The 19,853-nt window shown below is 34.1% G+C and overlaps 1 protein-coding gene across 2 annotated transcripts in view; it reads right to left on the bottom strand.

The window, feature by feature from the left end:
• The window catches only part of FAT4 (FAT atypical cadherin 4), a 178,510-nt gene that overhangs the window by 63,092 nt on the left and 95,565 nt on the right, over positions 1-19,853 (bottom strand). For both annotated transcript variants that reach the window (XM_064383905.1, XM_012473052.3), the window contains exons 6-7: positions 14,029-14,951; positions 13,196-13,370 (exon numbers count right to left, since the gene is read on the bottom strand). In XM_064383905.1, coding sequence (XP_064239975.1) covers positions 13,196-13,370; positions 14,029-14,951 — 1,098 coding nt within the window. The remainder of the gene's footprint in view (positions 1-13,195; positions 13,371-14,028; positions 14,952-19,853) is intronic.

The following is a 19,853-nucleotide window of genomic DNA, read 5'->3' on the forward strand; positions in this document are numbered from 1 at the left end:
GACACACATAAAGAAAACCACATTAAATTATGACTGACTCATTTGTTCAAGAACATGTGATTTATTTCTTTGTCTATAAACCATATATTGTGGTAGATACATTTTCTGAGTTAGTAAGCAAACTGGGGATGTGGGGAACAAACAAACCCTGTTTATCCAGGAAAACTTACACCAAGTTCAATCTCACTGTATTCATACCAAAGAATATCATCTTATTTTTCCAGATGATTTTCAAAGCACACAAGTGACAACAGACAATTCTGGCTTGAGGATCATTTGTTGACCCTCAAGATTAGTGGAGGATCCTCAAGACTGCAGAGGATCCTCAAGCCACGATCAGCCCCATAGGTGATTCTATATCTACAAAGGGGATTTTCAAGCCGAGAACCTTCTCCAGAGTCCCCTTTTTCTCCCCTTATTATCACCCACAACCCACTTCATAAGCACTTGGAGTTCTCTTCTTATGTTTTTCCTACCTCAAGAAAAGTGAAGTACAATCTCTGCAACTGTCTCAACTTTCTTGTTGTGCACACAGTCTGGTTAGTTTTTCCTAAGAAACCTTTCAGAAACTTTGTTCTAAATTTCTAAGTCTTTTACTGACATTTAACTAACCTGAAATTTGAATGCTGCCTCCAATATATTTGACAATTATTCTTGTGAATGGGGTTTACCAACCCTCCATCCCACTCCAACCTCTTGCTTGTTGACTGATAGTATAACCTCCAAAAGTCACTGCCTTTCGGCTTTAGTCAGAAAAATGAAATCAAGGGAAAAAAATGGAATGTCCCTTAATTTCAAGTGAATCTTATTTTCACTGCATTTGTGCCAGATGAGTGACACAAACTCCCTAGTCCTTGGTGACCACAGATCTTGGCACTTCCTTTATGTGCTAACCGAATGAAGAAGCTGTGTCTTTTTGATGCTTTTCTCTGTGTGTTTGCTTGATTTTAACCCTTCCTTTTAACTGTGTGGAGAGGTCATCTGGAATATCACTGTTTCCCAGCATGTAGTGGATATATCCTATTTGAAGTGCTGCACAATGTTTACTATTACTTTATCTTCAGTCCAAAGCTTTCTGGCTATCAGATCCAACTGCCTATTTGTTGGTTTCCTCTTGCAAGTTACTGTAGAGCCTCAACATTAGATGTGAAAAACTGAAATCAGAATTATTATCTGTAAACCTCGCCCTCATATTTATATATAGGTTGAAATATGGGTACATATATACACATACATATTTTATTGAACAGATTTGATACCAAATCTATACATATTTTATATATGCATTAGTCATTTAATGCACAGATTCCATAAAGTAGGTATTCTTATTTAATTTTGTTAAACAACTCAAGACCCAAAGAACTTAACCAATTTATGTTTAGCCACAATAGACAGAGAGCCAATTTTGAATTCTGAAAAAAAAAAAAGTTTCTAAGTTAATTAAGCTCAGATAAAACTGGGCTACTTTTATTGCAGATGCTGTCTATATTAACTCTTTCTCTCATTTTATACATGAAAACCTGGTCTAGTGATTACATGGATTGAACACTTCTGGAAATATACAATCTAGGACTATAGTCTTATAGTCTGGGATTTAGCCTAAGGCTGGGGTCAGAGAACAAGACTACAGACAAAGGTCAAAGTTTTGCAGATAATATACTACTTAGAAACAGAAGGTCCCAATTAAACCTGAATCCCATGAGAAGGATCAGAATACTAGGGCCAGTGTTTAGCTCAAATAGATCTGATAATGATGAATTATATAGGTAGTGGCGTAATAGAGCAAAATTGTTCAATCTCATCTGGGATTGATTTATGAGAACCAGATACAGGTACAAAGAAGAGGCAGGATATAATGACATGGGCTCCCGATAGAGGATAGTGAACCAATGAAAGGGGTAAAATATATAAATAAATTTAAAAGTCAAGGTCTCAGAAACTTGTAATTGTAGAGGTTAGAAGGATGTAGTGGATATTTGAATTAGAAGTCAGAACTCCAATTAAAAGTCAAAAGCCTAATTAAAATTTGTAGTCAGATGAAAAGAATTTCAAATTTAAATTTGTAAAGTTGTATATATTGTGTGTACATATGTATGTATATATGTATACATACATGATAAATATATACATATATAAGATAAATGTATACATAAATATAAGATAAACATGCATAAAGTGATAAAAATCTTCTTCAGTTTTTAGAGAAAATTATCAAAAAAGAAAACCCAAATTCCGAATGGCATATCTTAAAGTTTACAGAAACCAAATTGTGCACAGGCACACACATGGCAGGGGTGGGGTGGGGGGAAGTGGGGGAGAGAGAGAGACTGTATACCGTTTTTCAATTAAACTAATAACTAGCATAGCATTGCCTTTAAGACTGGTAGCTTAATTAGCTTAAATATATCAAACAAAGTTCAAGAAAATTGAAAGTAAGTTGTTTTTTTTTTCTCAGAGATGAGTTTCACTCTTGTAGCCCAGGGTGGAGTGCAGTGGCTTAATCTTGGCTCACTGCAACCTCTACCTTCCGAATTCAAGAGATTCTCCTGCCTCAGCCTCCCAAGTGGCTGGAATTACAGGCACATGCCACCATAACTGGCTAAATATTTGTATTTTTAATAGGGACTGGGTTTCACCATGTTGGCCAAAATAGTCTCAAACTGCTGACCTCAAGTGATCTCTTGCCTCAGCCTCCAAAAGTGCTGGAATTACAGGCGTGAGCCACTGCACCCGGCCTAAAACTTAAAATAAGATTTTAAAAAGAAAAAGTTTCATGTAACTTCTCTATCAGAAAATATACAAATAAAAAGTGTAAGGAATGAGTTTAAATGATTAAAGTTCAAATGTCAGGATGATTATATTTTTTATGTTAGCACCTATAAATTAAAAATACTTCTCTGAAACATAAAAAGCTATTCAACAGAAATACAATTTTTGCTTAACTTAATTCTGTTGCTTTGCAACAAAGCTGATTTCTTTCTTGACATTAAATATTTGGTGAATGGGTCCCCTGACTAGGGGTGTGTTTGTTGTAATAAAGTTATAGTTCATTTTTTTCCAATGAAGTAAATTCATTTTTCTCACAGTAATAAGCCCTTCACTAAAAATGTATTGAAATTCAGCCATCCTATTTTAGCACTGAAGATGATGTAGTTAGATTTAAATTTAAATACAAAAAAAATACACAAAACAAATAAGTATGTAACATTTTAAATACTACCAACAGCTCTGTATTTTTAAAATCCTATTTTAAAAATAATGTATTGCTGTTAACTAGTCCTATATATATGCTTACATAAATTAGATATATACACACTTAAGTATCACTTGATTTTTTTCATTATTTTTGCATAGAAATCTATCATAAACACTTATTTCTTTAAGATAAATTATATACTAAATAAAAGCAAGAAGTAAAACTAAAATAATCAATTTAGTAATGTTATGACAATGTCAATGAAAAATTGCACAACAAAGTGAATATACTTAATCACTAAACCATACACTTAGAAATCATTAAAAAGATAAATGTAATAATAGGTATATATTATCACAATTTAAAAAAATTATAAAATAAAATATAATAATAACTAAATATTTAATGCCTACAAAAGCACACTATGAGAAATAACTATTTAGAGGACATTAAAGAAACCCAAATTTCTCAACACAGATATTGAAACTCTGAAACATTAGAGGCTACCACCTAATTCTAAACTCAACCTACCTCTGCCTGCCTCCTGAGTGCAAATATTGAATTACATGTTTATGAATACTAATCAAAATAAGCTTTAATCCCAGCACTTTGGGAGGCCGAGACGGGTGGATCACGAGGTCGAGAGATCGAGACCATCCTGGTCAACAAGGTGAAACCCTGTCTCTACAAAAAATGCAAAAATTAGCTGGGCGTGGTGGCACGTGCCTGTAGTCCCAGCTACTCGGGAGGCTGAGGCGGGAGAATTGCCTGAACCCAGGAGGCGGAGGTTGCAGTGAGCCGAGATCGCGCCATTGCACTCCAGCCTGGGTAACAAGAGCGAAACTCCGTCTCAAAAAAAAAAAAAAAAAAAAAAAAAAAATAAGCTTTAAAAAGGATTATTTTAAAAATAGAAAATTAGAAAACTTTTTTGGAAAGAATAAAATCCTCATAATGAAATCATGTTGGTTTTGATTTTATATAATCTTTATTATTCAGTTTATATAAATTTTATTATAAATTTTAAACATAGTTTATTGCCATTTCATAATTTTTTCCTTTGTATACTCAGATTTATGGTTTACATGGAGTAAATGAATAATAGACTGAAACTGTTTTATCAAATTTCAATTCTATGAAACCTGTTGGCAATTCTAGCTCTTATTCAACAGAATTTTGGAACTAAAATTTTTTGAGTTTTATATTAAGAAAACACAATTGAAATTCTAGGTATAAATGTTTTTTTCTAACTAAAGAGTAGCTGATTTAAAAGAATGCTATTTAAATAAATGATTTAGAATAATACTTGGATCACTAACAAACATCATACAAAGTGTGCTAGAAGTAAGAGGAATTAAAACAATAACCAATTGTCAACTTTGGAAACAAGATTCCCATCTATGACAAATACTTTACTGGAAATAAAAAAAGCTGCCCTAGAATCAAAAATAAAATTAAGTTAAATGCATTTCGTTTCTGGTAATTGAAGACAACTCTAGCACTATTTTATTTATGAAATTATTGGGGCCTTAAAAGTTTTCAAGAAATTTTCATTATTAAAAATGTTCACTGTAACAGACAAGGCAAACTTTTCTATCATACATTCCCACAAATAATATTGAAAAAATGTGATCTTTCTGGAATATTTAAAAATAATTATCTTCAGAAGTAAAATGTCGTATTACACAATTCTGATTTCTCTCTTGATTACACAGTCATTTAAAATGCACAGTCATTTAAAAACTGGTCTAAATGCTTCAACTAAATAATGCAACAGTGTTAATTCAAAATGTTATCAGGTGCTCAACAATAAAATAAAGCATGATGATCAGACCTTTTACCTTGTACCATTAACTTTGCAAAAACAGCATGTTTTCCCTCCACTAAAAAGCAATTTTCAATCCCTGCATAAAAATAAAATTTATTCCCTTTCAGTTGGATGATAAATGCCCTTAATTAGAAATTCTAATAACTGAACTGTTCCTTGAAGATCTATTGTTTATGCTGGCACATAAATACTTCATAACTAAACTTTATTGACAAATGTAGAGCCAGAATCTCTATATTCCTTTAGTATAACAGACTGTGAATTTTCCATAAAGGATAACATTTTTAATTTGTGGACAGATTAATCTCCTACCCCCAAATTCAATGCAAACATACAGCCCAACTGATTGTATTGTCTATGCAGGGTAACATATGTATTGTATATTCATAGTATAGTATCTAATATTTTCTTTGCACTTTATACTTTACAAAACCCTTGAATACACATCCCTTTATTTCTTGAGGAGAGTAATGCTGTGATGTCTAACTTATGAATATTATGACTTTACCAGGTATTTTACTTACAAAGAACCACAAGATTTTTTACTCCCTAAACCAATGTTCTCTTTAATATAAAAATAAAATTTAATCAAAAGAGAAGAAATTTGTATAAACATAGTCTATATAAAACAGAATATGGTAGAAAACCTGACATTGGGGAATTGGTAAATAATTATTAAGATATCATCGCCTAATAAGTGGATTGGCCTCAAATCCTGTATTCCCTGGCAAACAGCTGAATGGGAACTACAGGTTGTTTAGCTTTTATAATATAAATTTTTGTTGGTTGTTTTATAAACCCATAAAATTGAGATACTAGTGTCTAACTTACAGGGTTGTTGTGAGACTAAATGAGATAATATAGTTCATATTCTGGAACTTACAAACACAATCATGCCTTCCCAACAGTCTCCCAAAGTTTTAACTTATTCCAGCATTAACTCAAAAGTCCACGTCCAAAGTCTCATCTGAGAAAAGGCACATCCCTTCCACCTATAAGCCTATAAAATCAAAAGCAAAGTAGTTACTTCATAGATACAATGGAGTACAGGCATTGGGTACATACACACATTCCAAATGGGAGAAATTGGCCAAAATGAAGGGGTTACAGGCCCCCAAAGGTCCAAAATCCAGTGGGGCAGTCAAAGCTCAACGTTCCAAAATGATTTCCTTTGACTCTATGTCTCACATCCAGGGCATGCTGATGTAAGAGGTGGGCTCCCATGGTCTTGGGCAGCTCTGCCCCTGTGGTTTTACAGGGTATAGCTGCACTCCCAGCTGCCTTCACCAGCTGGTGGGGAGTGCCTGCAGCTTTTCCAGGTACACAGCTGTAAGCTGCCAGCAAATCTACCATTCTGGGGTCTAGAAAATGGTGGCCTTCTTTTCACAGTTTCATGAGGCAGTACCCCAGTGGGGACTCTGTATGGGGGCTCTGATCCCACATTTCCCTTTCACACTGCTCTAGCAGAGGGTCTCCGTAAGGGCTCTGCCCTTGCAGAAAACTTCTGCCTGGGCATCCAGGTGTTTCCATACATCCTTGGAAATTTAGGCTGAGGTTCCCAAACCTCACTTGTTGACCTCCATGTGCCTGCAGGCTCAACACCATGTGAAAACTGACAAGGCTTGGCGTTTACACCCTCTGAAGCAACAGCCTAAGTCGTACCTTGGCCCCTTTTAGCCATGGCTAGAGTGACTGGGATGCAGGGCACCACATTCCTAGGTTTTACACAGCAGAGGTGCCCTGGGCCCAGCCAAGGAAACCATTTTTTTCTCTCCTAGGCCTCCAGGCCTGTGATGGGTAAAGTTGCCAAGAAGATCTCTGACATTCCTTGGAGACATTTTCCCCATTGTCTTGGTGATTTGGCTCCTGGTTATTTATACAAATTTCTCCAATGGGCTTGAATTTCTCTTCAGTTAATGGGTTTCTCTTTTCTATTGCAATGTCAGGCCGCAAATTTCCCAACCTTGTATGCTCTCCTTCTTCTTGAATGCACTGCCACTTACAAATTTCTTCTGCCAGATACCTTAAATCATCTCTCATAAGATTAAAGTTCCACGGATATCTAGGGCTGGGGCAGAATGCTGCCAGTCTCTTTGCAAAGCCAAAGTGACCTTTACTCCAGTCTCAAAGAAGTTCCTCATCTCCATCTGTGACCACCTCAGCCTGGACTTCATTGTCCATACCACCGCAGCATTTTGGTCAAAGCCATTCAACAAGTCTGTAGGAAGTTCCAAATTTCCCAACATTTTTCTCTCTTACTCTGAGCCCTCCAAACTGTTCCAGTCTCTGCTGGTTACCTGGTTCCAAAGTCACTTCCACATTTTTGGGTATCTTTACAGCAGTGCCCTATTCTCTGTGATATCAATAACCTGTATTAGTCTGCTCTAAAGCTGCTAATAAAGACATATTCGAGACTGGATAATGTATAAAGGAAAGAGGTTTAACTGACTCACAGGTTGGCATGGCTGGGAAGGTCTCAGGAAACTTATAATCACAGTGGAGGGGGAATCAATCGCGTCTTTCTTCACATGGCGGCAGGAGAGAGAAGTGCTAAGCAAAGGGGGAAAAGCCCCTTATAAAACCATTAGATGTTGTAAGAACTCACTCACTATCAGGAGAACAGCATGGAGGTAACTGCCTTATGATTCAATAACTTCCCATGGGTCCCTCCCATGACACATGGGGATTATAGAAGCCACAATTTAAGATGAGATTTGGTAGGGACACTGCCAAACCATATCATTAACTGTAATCAGAACTTATTTATAAGGTGAATTAAATTAGCATCATAGTTTGATCATAATTAATGCAAAATGATAATTGGTAGTGATAATTACCAATATCATCATCTTCTAGGCATAAAACATAATAAACTCTTTATATCTTCTTTATTTAGCAATTAAATTTGAACAATGTCTAAATTTAAGCTTATTTTCAAAATATCAATATTGAAATTGCTGCTTCCACTTAATTTGGCTTCACTTAAAAATGTTTTCACACTATTTATTAGGAAAAGAAAAATAGCAGTTGAATGTTTCATTTATGAAAGTGAAATGAATAACCTGTAAGAAGAAAAGATTTTTAAAAATGCATTTTGTAAGTCTATATCATGGAGAGAGTCAGCAATATATTTTAAAGAATATCCTGATTTCTTTAAAAATATTTAATAAATATGATGTAGATGAGCATGAACTTAGTTGAAAGGCAGAAATTCTGGATATTATACTTGACTTTACCACTACCTGGGTCTGCAAGTTCTGGCACACTGCTTATCTATCCCAGGCTTCAATTTTCTTATCTGGAAAATAAAGGAAATTGACTGGCTTATCTCCAAGAAAACCTTTGGCCAAAAAGTCATCACTTAATGTCAGATTTCTCTAATTTAGAATTTTTTCATAAGTAGCTTTCTTTAAAAACTCCTCCAAAACTCCTGCAAAAACTCCTCCAAGACAGTCCTGAATATAACTGTAGCATCCCTAAACTGTCATAGCAGTTCATTTTACTGCTTTCTCACACACTAAATCAGTTCCCTGAAAGAGTAGTGGCAGATATTAATATCCCACATCATTTAAATTTATTTTTGAGGGTGTAAGCTCATCTTGAGTTAAAAAAAATGCTAAAAGATCTGGTCAAATTACTTGCAAAAATGTATATCTGTTGGAATAGGTCATTTGAACACAAACATTTCCATAACAAAATTTAAAACAAGCAAACTTTTCATATTAAGTTGATGTGAAATGATGGGCCCTTATATTTAAGCTATGTGAAACTAATTGCCACATGTGTTTAGAAGGTGCTTGGGTATTTGGGAGCTATGAAAGATTCACAAGTCTTTGCTTTGGGAATCCCATGTATAAAAGAATTGCCAAATGATAAAACTGTTCAAAAGCATGTAGTTTCTGCTTTGCAGATTTGAATTAGATCTTATGAATCATACTAAGAAAAGGTGGAGAATAAAGCACAGCATAGCAATAAGACCTGTCTATAAATTTCTAATAGATAACAGAATTGAATCAGAGCCAGAAGGTTCAGGGGAAAGTCATGAGAATATAGCTCAAGCAGTATTTTAAGCACTTGAAACAGAATTAAAGCCATAAAATGCTTCGCTGGGTCCTTACATATGACTGCAATTTATCACATCACACTAAACACCACAAAGTCTTAAACACTTGTGCTGCTTTTCAAAACAGAGGTCAATTTGAATGACCACAGCCAATGCAGCAAAAACTTCTGGAATTTCAGCCATGAGTTAAAAATGATTGCACTTTTTTCTTTTGGAAGATTCTTTAAAAAAATCTACAAGCAATGAATATATAACAATAAACTAAATATAAGTATGTTAAATAAATATAAATCACAGTTGCATATTAAAATAGGTTGTCTTTCAAGTTATAACTATCATTATTCAACAAATATAACTCACTCAATCGACAAATATTTATTAAGCACCTATTATGTTGCAGGTCTTGTTCTTAGTGTTTCTGGGAATCCCATTTTGAATAAGACTTAGGAATTTTACTTTCTCTGGAAATCTGATAGAGATGGATAAGGTAAACAAACTCTACATACTCATATATATTATGTAGAAGAGTACGATTTGAGATAGCAATTTGTGTTAAGAAATCACAAAGGTAAGTTGATGGAGTGACACTAGGGAGAGGGCAAGGGCAAACATAACATTGGTGGTCAGATAAGTCCTCTCTGAGAAGTTGACATTTTATCTAAAATAATGACAAAATGACCATGACACCAATGCCTTTGTCCTCCACCAAACCAAACCAAACAGCTGGCTGTAGAGTAGAAAACCCCAGGCAGAGAGAACTACAAGTGTAAAAGGCCAATGTGGCAGAAAAGTTGGCATTTTTAAGGAAGCCTGATTGATTGGTTGACATTGGCAGGATGCAGTAAATGTATAGCAACTGCTTTCAAGAAACAGGAACTAGATTCAAAGCATATACTGGTTTCCATTGTGTAAATACTTTCATGTTGGACAGTTGCAATCTAATAATGTGATAATACTAAATGCAGAACTGAGAGGAGACAAAGGGTGAGCCGGGGCCACTGCACCACGCTGGTTTAAAATAAAGGTGGTAGCTGGTGGTAGTGGAGGGGTTCAGATAAATGGACAGAGACCAGGTTATTTAATGCCATGTAATCAATGGTAAGACATTTAAATTTTATTCTTAGAAAGGATTGCAGGGTTTCTATGCAAGACATAGGGTATGATGATCGAATTTATCGTTTTAAAATTTCATGTGTTGCCTCTTGGGTAACGCACCATGCAGGAGAAAAGACAGGCAGTTAGAAAGCTATCATACCACCCCTAGCTTAGACTAAGGAGATAGTACTGGAGGTAAATAAAGTGGATAAATTCAGGACACTTTTGGACATTTTTGAAGCTGAGTCTACTTGTTAATGAATTTGTTGGATATGGTATACAGAGGAAGAAGAATGAAGAATAATAACAAGGTTTGCCTTAAGCAATTTTGAAATGGCGGACAGAGAGCAATTCGTTTAAGGTAGGGAGGTGAAAAGAATTAAAAAATGTTACTTTGGACTTACTAAGCTTGAGATGTCTAGCAAACATGCTGACTGACATTAATGGCTAAAATAAGCCGTTCTTTTTATCTGTTTGATAAACTTTCATATAGATATTAGCATTTCCATTCACAGATACAAACATGAAGGAATAAGAAAGTTGTTTAAGGTCATGCAGCTGGCAAATGTCAGAGGTAGGATGTGAACTGAGGTTTAACTATAAAGACTATGTATTTACCTCTAGGACATATGTCCATTTCTAAATTAGTTATCTGAATTAATTTTTTAAAGTATGCTCTTCTAGTTTCTCTGATAATTTCCTGCTACTTACTACATTTAAAACATTATTTTATTTATTGCACATATGAGAAAATGGTAAGGCAAACTCTTGTAAGGAAGGCTACTTAGGAATAGAATGCCTAACCCATAAGAAGGACATTATTGCTTTAGAGAAAACTCTCCTTTAAATCATGCAGTAGTACCTGCATTACTGTACCAGGTGAATGTGTTAGCCTCCTATGAGTTTCTACTTGGTACGGTATATGTTTCTACAAGAAATAACACTAAGTGATGCATAACGAAGGCCAAATATCCGTACTTTCAGTTATAGGTAAGCAACATACCATCAGTAATGGAATTGTAGTCTGTTTAGCAATTATCTACAGGAAAAATGAGACACAATTATTATTCCCTTTTCTGGTTTTGTAATTTAGTAATGTAACTTTTAGCACCACACACATACAATAGTGTGGTTGTAGCTTATTTGAAGCAGTAGGCAGGAGTAGTTGGAGTTTCCATATGTGCTACTCTGTAACCACGCAGTCACAAATAAAAATATGATGAGAGCTGAAACAGTAATGTTTTCTCTCCCCGACATTGAAAGACTGAGTGGTTTGCATGATTAAAAAGCTGCCACTTCAATCCATTCCGTATTGATGAAGTTGACCTATCTCTGGGCTAAGGTAATAGTTCAAAAAAATGCAAAGGAAAGGTGATTTGTGAGATAAAGAATTAAACTCTCAAACATTTTTTCTTTAAAACACATTGATATTGTCCAGGTCCTTAGAACACTACAAATTTGAGAAAAAACATTGCATCTGGGATCTAATAGCAGCCATATTTTTTCTGAAATTTCTCATGTCATCTACCAGTTTGACTTTTGAACCAAAACAGTAAATACATATTTTAAGTTGTCTGTCAGAGAACTCATTCTTGGAAAATAGGATGTCTAAAACCTATTCTAAAACCAGATATATAAAACTCACATTCTCCTGAAAAAGGGGTTATTCATATCAACAGTATTCAAGGGAATTAATTTCAAGATCATCCAGCCCAATTTCCTCACAAATTCTGTTTTCTGTATCACTCATAACAAGTGATCTTCAGACATCTAATTGAGTATTTCTCCACCAGTAGCCTCAGAAAAGCCAGTCTTTCAGAGAAACTTGAAAAAAAGCACTCATAGAGAGCTGTCCTTTGAAACAAAGTTTACTTAATGCTTTCGTTTTTAGAACTGCCAAAACACCGTGACTTACGATACTAATGTCACCGAAACTCATTTGTGCCTCCCATCATGGACTTCAGCATCATTTTTAAAGCTTTGAGTGACAGGCTTCCACATATCTTAATGACACTGATCATCTGACTGTTCCCTCTCCATAACTCAGGATCCTCTGTAACTCTATTGGGCAGAATCTTCACACATCTGATCTGCATATTTCTTATTTAATAGAAATTAGGGTTAGACTTCTGTTACTTATCCTTATGCTAATAATTCCAAGTCCCTGGTTTCCCCCCTACACTGATTTTCCAGGCTGATGGCATCAGGAACTTACACAGTTTGGCTCCCTGGAACTAGGAGTGGGTTCTTGAGCAGCCTGCATATTTAGACCAATGCTTCACTGAACACTGAACCACCTTCTGGGAAAGTTCCTCCTAACAGACTGACTCACCCATGTCTGTCAGAGGAGAAGAGGTGGTTGGAACCATCAGGATGTTTCCAAAGCTAAAGTACTTTAAATGCCTCCTAGCTCAGGCAGTAGAATGTAATCCAGAGGTACTCAGTTGGCTTATAGGGCAAGAATTCATTCTGTTAGACAGGAATAGAACTTAGGTGGCGATGACCTTAAGCACTTACCGGTTATATATAAATTTAATAAAGTGAATTATGTGCCATTAATTATATAGAGGCAATCAGAATTTCAAGCACTAGTAACAGTGAACAAATATTTCATTTAATGGCAAATAGAAAATACTTCATTTACTCATATTATGAAGAAATATTATTATTATTATTATTACTATTTTTATTTAAGATGGAGGTTCACTCTTGTTGCCCAGGCTGGAGAACAGGGGCATGATCTTGGCTTACTACAACCTCCGCCTCCTGGGTTCCAGCAATTCTCCTGCCTTAGCCTCCCAAATAGCTGGGATTACAGGCATGTGCCACCACACCCAGATAATGTTTGTAGTTTTAGTAGAGGCGAGGTTTCACCATGTTGGTCAGGCTGGTCTTGAACTCCTGATCTCAGGTGATCTGCCTGGCTCGGCCTCCCAAAGTGGTGCGGTTACAGGCATGAGCCACCGTGGCTGGCCCAGAAAATATTTACAAATGAGCAAGGTTGTAATGGACTTACCTGAATCTGTAGCTGTAATCGTTAAGACAAAGTGCTCTTTTGTTTCCCGATCCAGACTCTGTGTTACTCTAAGTTCTCCACTGGCTGAGAGAGTAAAAGCATTGTCTTCATTACCACCAAAGAGAACATATGAGAGTTTGCTGTTAGATCCTTGATCATCATCTCTTGCCACCACCTGTAGAATAGTATCACATCACATATCACGATGTGAGTAAAACAAACAATGTATCGCATGAAATAAAATGTCTCCATTAAAAAAAAGGGATAAAAACATGTTAAGAGATTCCAAAGACATAAATGTATTTTTGGAAAAATTCAGATTTTCAAGAAAAAAATAAGAATGTCACACTATAGTTATGTTGAGCTGAGTCTATTTGTGTAAAAATATACATAAAACTAATGCACAGCATTTTTGGAAGGCTTCGTAAAAATTTTTAACAGCAGTTTCACCTAGGAGTTCAATATATGAAGGGAAAGAGTAGAACAATATTTGTAACACATTTTTCAAACATTTCCATCATTTGATTTTTTTACTATGTGCAGATATTATCCTTGTGGAACAAAATTCAAAAACACAAATACATAAATGTGTGCGACACTAATATACACAAAATAAAGTTATTGAAATACAACAGTTTCATCAATGAGGAAATTAAGAGGTTCTTAGGTATAATGTTTATAAACCTTTCCTTTTCAAAATTGTATCTGCAATTGAGCATTTATGGATGAGAATAGGAGAGAACGGGGGAAGCATAAACGCTGTAGAAGGGGGAAGGTTTTCAAATAGATATCTTATAATAAAGACAACACTTGCTTTATTTAAATATACTGACCTGAAGAATTGTTCTGGGTAGCGTCCCTAAATTCTCAGGGACATTGACAGAATACGGAGATAGCTCAAATATAGGAACAAAGTCATTAATATCCAGTAGAGCAATGCTGACCGTGGAGGTATCCGTTCTGGGTGTGCTGCCTCGATCTGTTGCCTGAACAGTTAAAAGGTAGGTAGGGGTCTTTTCTCTATCCAAAGGTTTAGCAACAGTGATGGCACCTGTGACAGAGTCTATCCGAAATTCCTGATTGGTATTACCATTAACAATGCCATAGCGAACCTGTCCATTTGTGCCTTCATCTCCATCTGCTGCGAACACTTGTATTATATCTGTTCCAGTAAGTGTGTTTTCATTAATCTCCACTTTATACAAAGCTTGTGCAAAGATGGGGTTGTTATCATTGATGTCAAGTACCATAACTACAACTTCTGTAGATGAAGAGAGAGATGGTTGACCTTTGTCTGTAGCTACCACTGTTAGAGTATAATTAGAAACCTCTTCTCTGTCCAGTTCTCCAGTGAGCCTCACTTCACCATCAATAGTCCCGATACTGAACTTGTTTCCCAAAGGGTTCAGCAGAGTGTACTCAATATAGCTGTTTGGGCCACTATCTGGGTCAGTTGCTTGAGCTTTGAAAACAACAGTATCAATAGGTGTATTTTCTGGAATGTATGTCAATTTAGGGGAAAGAAATGTTGGTGGGTTATCATTTACATCCAACAAAATAATGGAGACTTGAGCAGTGCTTGTGAATCTGGAGGCTGGAATCTGCGGCAGGTCATGCACCTGAACAACCAAGTTGTAGAAGGACTGACTTTCTCGATCCAAAGCTTTTAGGACTTTGAGTACACCTTTCTTGTCAACAGTAAACTGCCCAAGGCTATCACCTGAAGCAATGCTATAAGCCAATTGAGAGTTGATGCCTGAAATTAAAGGGAAGAAAACAATTTTCTTAAAGTTGTGCTGATTTCAGACCAAGCTACAGCAAAACTTGGCAGTAATTTGGTATGTTTGATATACCATGCACCCAAACACACTCTATGAATAATTTAGCTGCAGTTATTTTTTAATAAATAATACATAGACATAATTCTTTGCCTGTTAACTTTTGATATAAAAAGTTGTTTACAATCCGGTGAACAAATGATCTATATACTGCTTGCTGTTTACTAGTGTGTTGAAACAGTAGATTCAGAGAGCAGCTTTTTTTCTATATATTTTCCTGTTTCTATCACATAATTCCTGAGGGTCCAGTACTAATAGTGCCACACGCTATACTATTAGCCAAACATTTATAACTCCAGTAATTTATGGAGGCTGACACCAATTTTCAGGAAAGGGTAATAAAATGTTCTGATGTATGGGTTTAGTCATGAATGCTGTTAAGTGTACTTTTATGTTTTGTGTCAAAATCAATAAATATTAATTTTTACTAAGCATCTACTAAACAATGACCTTTGAGAAAATAGTTTCCTTTCAAATTTTATTACACATATTTAAAGTCTCTAAAAAGGATTTTTAAAGAAATTGTTAGCAGTAAAATCACACATACAATTTTCCAAATATAAATGCTCATGCTATTATTGGACTGTATTTAGATACTGCTGATTTTTCTTAGGATCATGTGTCATTTTTTAGTTTAAAAAATGCTATCTAAATCCTCATCTCAGAAAATGATGGCAGATATTCTTATAATAAAGGTGATGTGGAGCATATACATCATCTTACTGTTTTAGTAATCAAAGGTAAATAACAAATAAGCAGTGAAAACAGAAAGAAGTCAGTTTCTGTCAGAACGGTGCTTTCTTCACTGACCCATAATGACATGTGCGTTTTTACATCTTATCCTAATAACATTGGAAAAATTACAGGATATTATGACAAAAAAATATTGTGCATCTAGATAATCCATCTTTAATAAAGTTGTATACTCTGGGACTAGCAAATATCTACTAGCATGAATTACTTACAACTAGCTTCTATATTTCTAATGTTAATTTCAACTACCCAGGTTTCTGAATTCTACCTATGAGAAGTGATGTACACTTTTGGCAAAAGTCATCTAGAACAATTTAATCACTCTTTTTCCTTAAAAAATTATTTCTCAGTATTCTATGAATTCTTCAGTTAACTTTTGCCTTTTCTTGAACTTCATCAAGTTCTTTAAGAAGTCAAATTTCTTGAGTATGAGATTTTTTTTTTTTTACCATGTAGAACTCATTGTTTTTAAAAACACCACAGTTACTCTTATTCTGTGACTTTATTGTCTCTAACATCCTTTGCCTAATTTGAAACATAGGAAAAATATTTATGAAGATAACTTTCAGGCAATGACTTATTAACAAAATTTTATAGGGTGAACAATGATTGAGTAAATCATTGAAAGGGTTTATTTTTCCCCCACTTATTATGAGTTGTGGCTTTTAATCTTTATAGTTTATTTAAGAGTACTCACAAGTGAACAAAGAAGAGATTATAAAGTTCAGAATACTTAGGAGTCTGAGGATCAAGAAAAATATGAATAAATAAAGCTAATAGATGTCAGAGAACTGTAGAATCTGAATAGAACGAGGTTAACAGCTTATTTCAACTCCTTGTCTTAAAATTCCACAGGCTTCAGATGGTAAAAATTTCCACTATTTTCATATCTCTCTATATATAGATAGATATATACACACACACACAAACACAAACACACACACACATATAAAGCTTTTAGGACTTTCATTACAACATATGGATACATGTATGTATACCTATATACATTATATTGTAGGTGTGTATATACATACTCAAACATTATAACATAAATATATTCAAGTATGCATATACATACACACACAATTTATCTTTGATTATGTGTATATGTGTGTTTCTATTAATATCTACATATATAATTACTTTTTAAGGACATTTTCTGCATTTCCTATGACAAAGTTCACCAGTAAATAATAAATCCCTATTCTTTTGAGGACATGATTATTATTGAGAAATAATAATGTGAATGAAAATAAATACCAACAAGCAGAGATATAAAACTTAATTCTAGAAAAACATAAAAAATCTTTCATATCTAAGATCAAAATATATTAAAAATACTGACATTTCACATGGCTATAAAGTGATGGCCTAACATTTCTATACAAATCAGCAGGAATGGAAGCAATTAAATCAGGATCTGAATATCCTTAGTCCATCATGTATGCTACTTCCCTGAGTAAACAGCCAAATTACAGAGGCAAAAAGAGAACATGATACCAAAATGTTATAGCCTTGTTGTAAACCGTAGAACAGCATCTTTTATAAAGGCAAAAAGTTTGGTAGATGAATGGGTAAGGGAAGTAATACATTTTAAACTAACTAAAAGTATAACAAAAGAAAAATTTGATTTTATAGTCAAACACATAATGACAAATATATTAAGTAACAACATTAAAAATAAGCTGAAGATAATTATTACTGTTGATGAAACAAATATAAAAATATAACTTTTTACATAAAATATTGCCATATTATCTAACAAGCAGCTCTCAGCTCTTATCTCAGGAACTGAAAATTAATTACTGCAATTACAGGTCATGGAATCTGTCTTACATTTATTTTACTGTCTAAAAAGTGACTTTGGGCATGTACACTACATCTAGAAAATACATGCAAACACAGCAAAACTCAAATTTCTCCCAGAACGTTTAAAGTGTACCAAAAAATACTAAGTTCAGACCATTTTTATCTAATTTTGCATCAAATATTTGAATCATGAGACAGTGAACACATTATTTTAAAATTATTATTTCTACATTGTTTCAAATTCTAAACTTTATCAATAAGTGTTGGAATTTAAATTTCTGGGCTTTAATGGCCCACCAGATCTTTAAACTTAAAACAGTCCACTGTGAACCATTTGTATTCAGTGTTCTAAAAGTCATTTAATTACATGATTCTTCCTGGCAGTTTTATTGAATATGTATGGTTTTATAGTTTTGTCATATATATACATATATATATATACACACACACATACATACATACATATACACTCATACACACACACTATATATAGTGTTCTATAAAGAACTAATATTTGTCAAATTTTCACATAGCTGCAACACATAGAAGTGTTTTGAATAACATTCATTTTTATAAAGCAGCTTCAATAAGGTCATAAGATCACTGGAATATATGAAACTCAATGGTCTATGTTGTACACCAATATTATATAGCTACAGTTATTCAGCAAAAAATACAATGGCATTATTAGAAAAACATTCTTGTATGACTTCCCAATATATAAAGTGTAATTTCTAGAATAATAGAAAAACCATCAAAGCCAGAATATTTCTGTGATGCTCCAATTTATAATAGTTTTCCTCAGTATAATACCGTATGCATGGTAGTCTTGATACTAACATAGGTATTACCCATCTTGTGAAAACAGTAAAAGATCTGATTTATTTTTATAAAATGATCATGTAAACTAAATATTAAACTCTGAGATAATCCATAGACAGATAACAGATTGTGACATTTCATTTCATATAGAATTCCTTCATCTAAAAAGATGACAATATTACTTCATTGGAACCTTCTGATTAGAGACAGAGATTTATTTGTTAATTTGTTGATTTCAAAAAATGTTTTACTAATATTGTCTATGAAATAGTTGAGACCTTTTGTGTAACTGAGCTGGAAACTTTTACAAACAAGCTTACCCTTGTACAGCTTTATCACTGTCCTTGAAATTCAGAAAGAATAGGAATTGTGTTGTATATTTTAGGTCAAGGTGCAGGAAATTACACTGATAAAAGTATTCAAAACTAAACAATGAATAAATAGAGCTTAAAACTTTTACTCAATGCAATTAAAGGAAAAATATTGCAAAAACTGACTCAATAGTCAATGTATTTCTAGGCCTATATGTGCATGGAATATTCCAGCAGGTTTTTGACAAAGTTTTTTCTTTTACTTTATTTTTTGATATCTTTCCAGTTTCCCTATATTTTAAGTTATGATAGTAAATATGAGTTATTCCAGGAAACACATAATTCTATGAAACAATGGGCTCTCTCTAACACATAACTAATAAGTCACAATGAAAAATGGTGGAAAATTCTTCACTATAGAAAAGTATAGCACAGTCACAGGACAAATAAGAATATATGATTGGTTTTGAAAATATTCTTATCTAGGGAATAGGTAAACTAACTCAAAGTTGTAACAGAGAAATTAGTCTCCAAAATAGAGATTAACCTCAATTATACATAGATGTCTAATTGGAGCCAATCCACAGACCTGGGATGAGGTACATGAAATAGAGTGGGCAATATTCGTAGGCAAGGACTGGGTACATGCAAAACGCTTGACAGATTTTTGGTCCTTGATACTATTATTCACATGATTATCATTAAAGTATTATTACTAGTAGTAGTAGTAACAGTAATAGTACTACCCATACAGTCATACCTATTTTAGATGTATCTTTGTGTCCAATTTTAACTGCACTTAAATTAGAGGAAGCAGCTTCAAAATGCTCTTACTCAATGAATTCTAAAGAAAGTATTTCTCATTTTACTTATTGAAACATATATAAAATACTGTGCTTTTTGCTTCTCATATCATTCCAAGTGCCATTTATAGACACTACGAAAAGAAAACTAAGTATAGAATGTTAAAATAGAATGGTATTCTGAGATTACACAAATCATCCAAGTCATAAGAATAAGGAAATCTAATTTGAGATGGCTATGCCTATATCACTACAGACCTATTTCCTCTTCAAAGTTCTGCCTCGTTTTATATATTAAGTCAATTTAGTTCGATCCAATGTA

The sequence above is a fragment of the Aotus nancymaae genome, unplaced genomic scaffold, assembly GCF_030222135.1.
Source record: "Aotus nancymaae isolate 86718 unplaced genomic scaffold, 86718_ANA_hifiasm-v0.15.2.pri h1tg000033l, whole genome shotgun sequence".
NCBI classification, from domain to species: Eukaryota; Metazoa; Chordata; class Mammalia; order Primates; family Aotidae; genus Aotus; species Aotus nancymaae.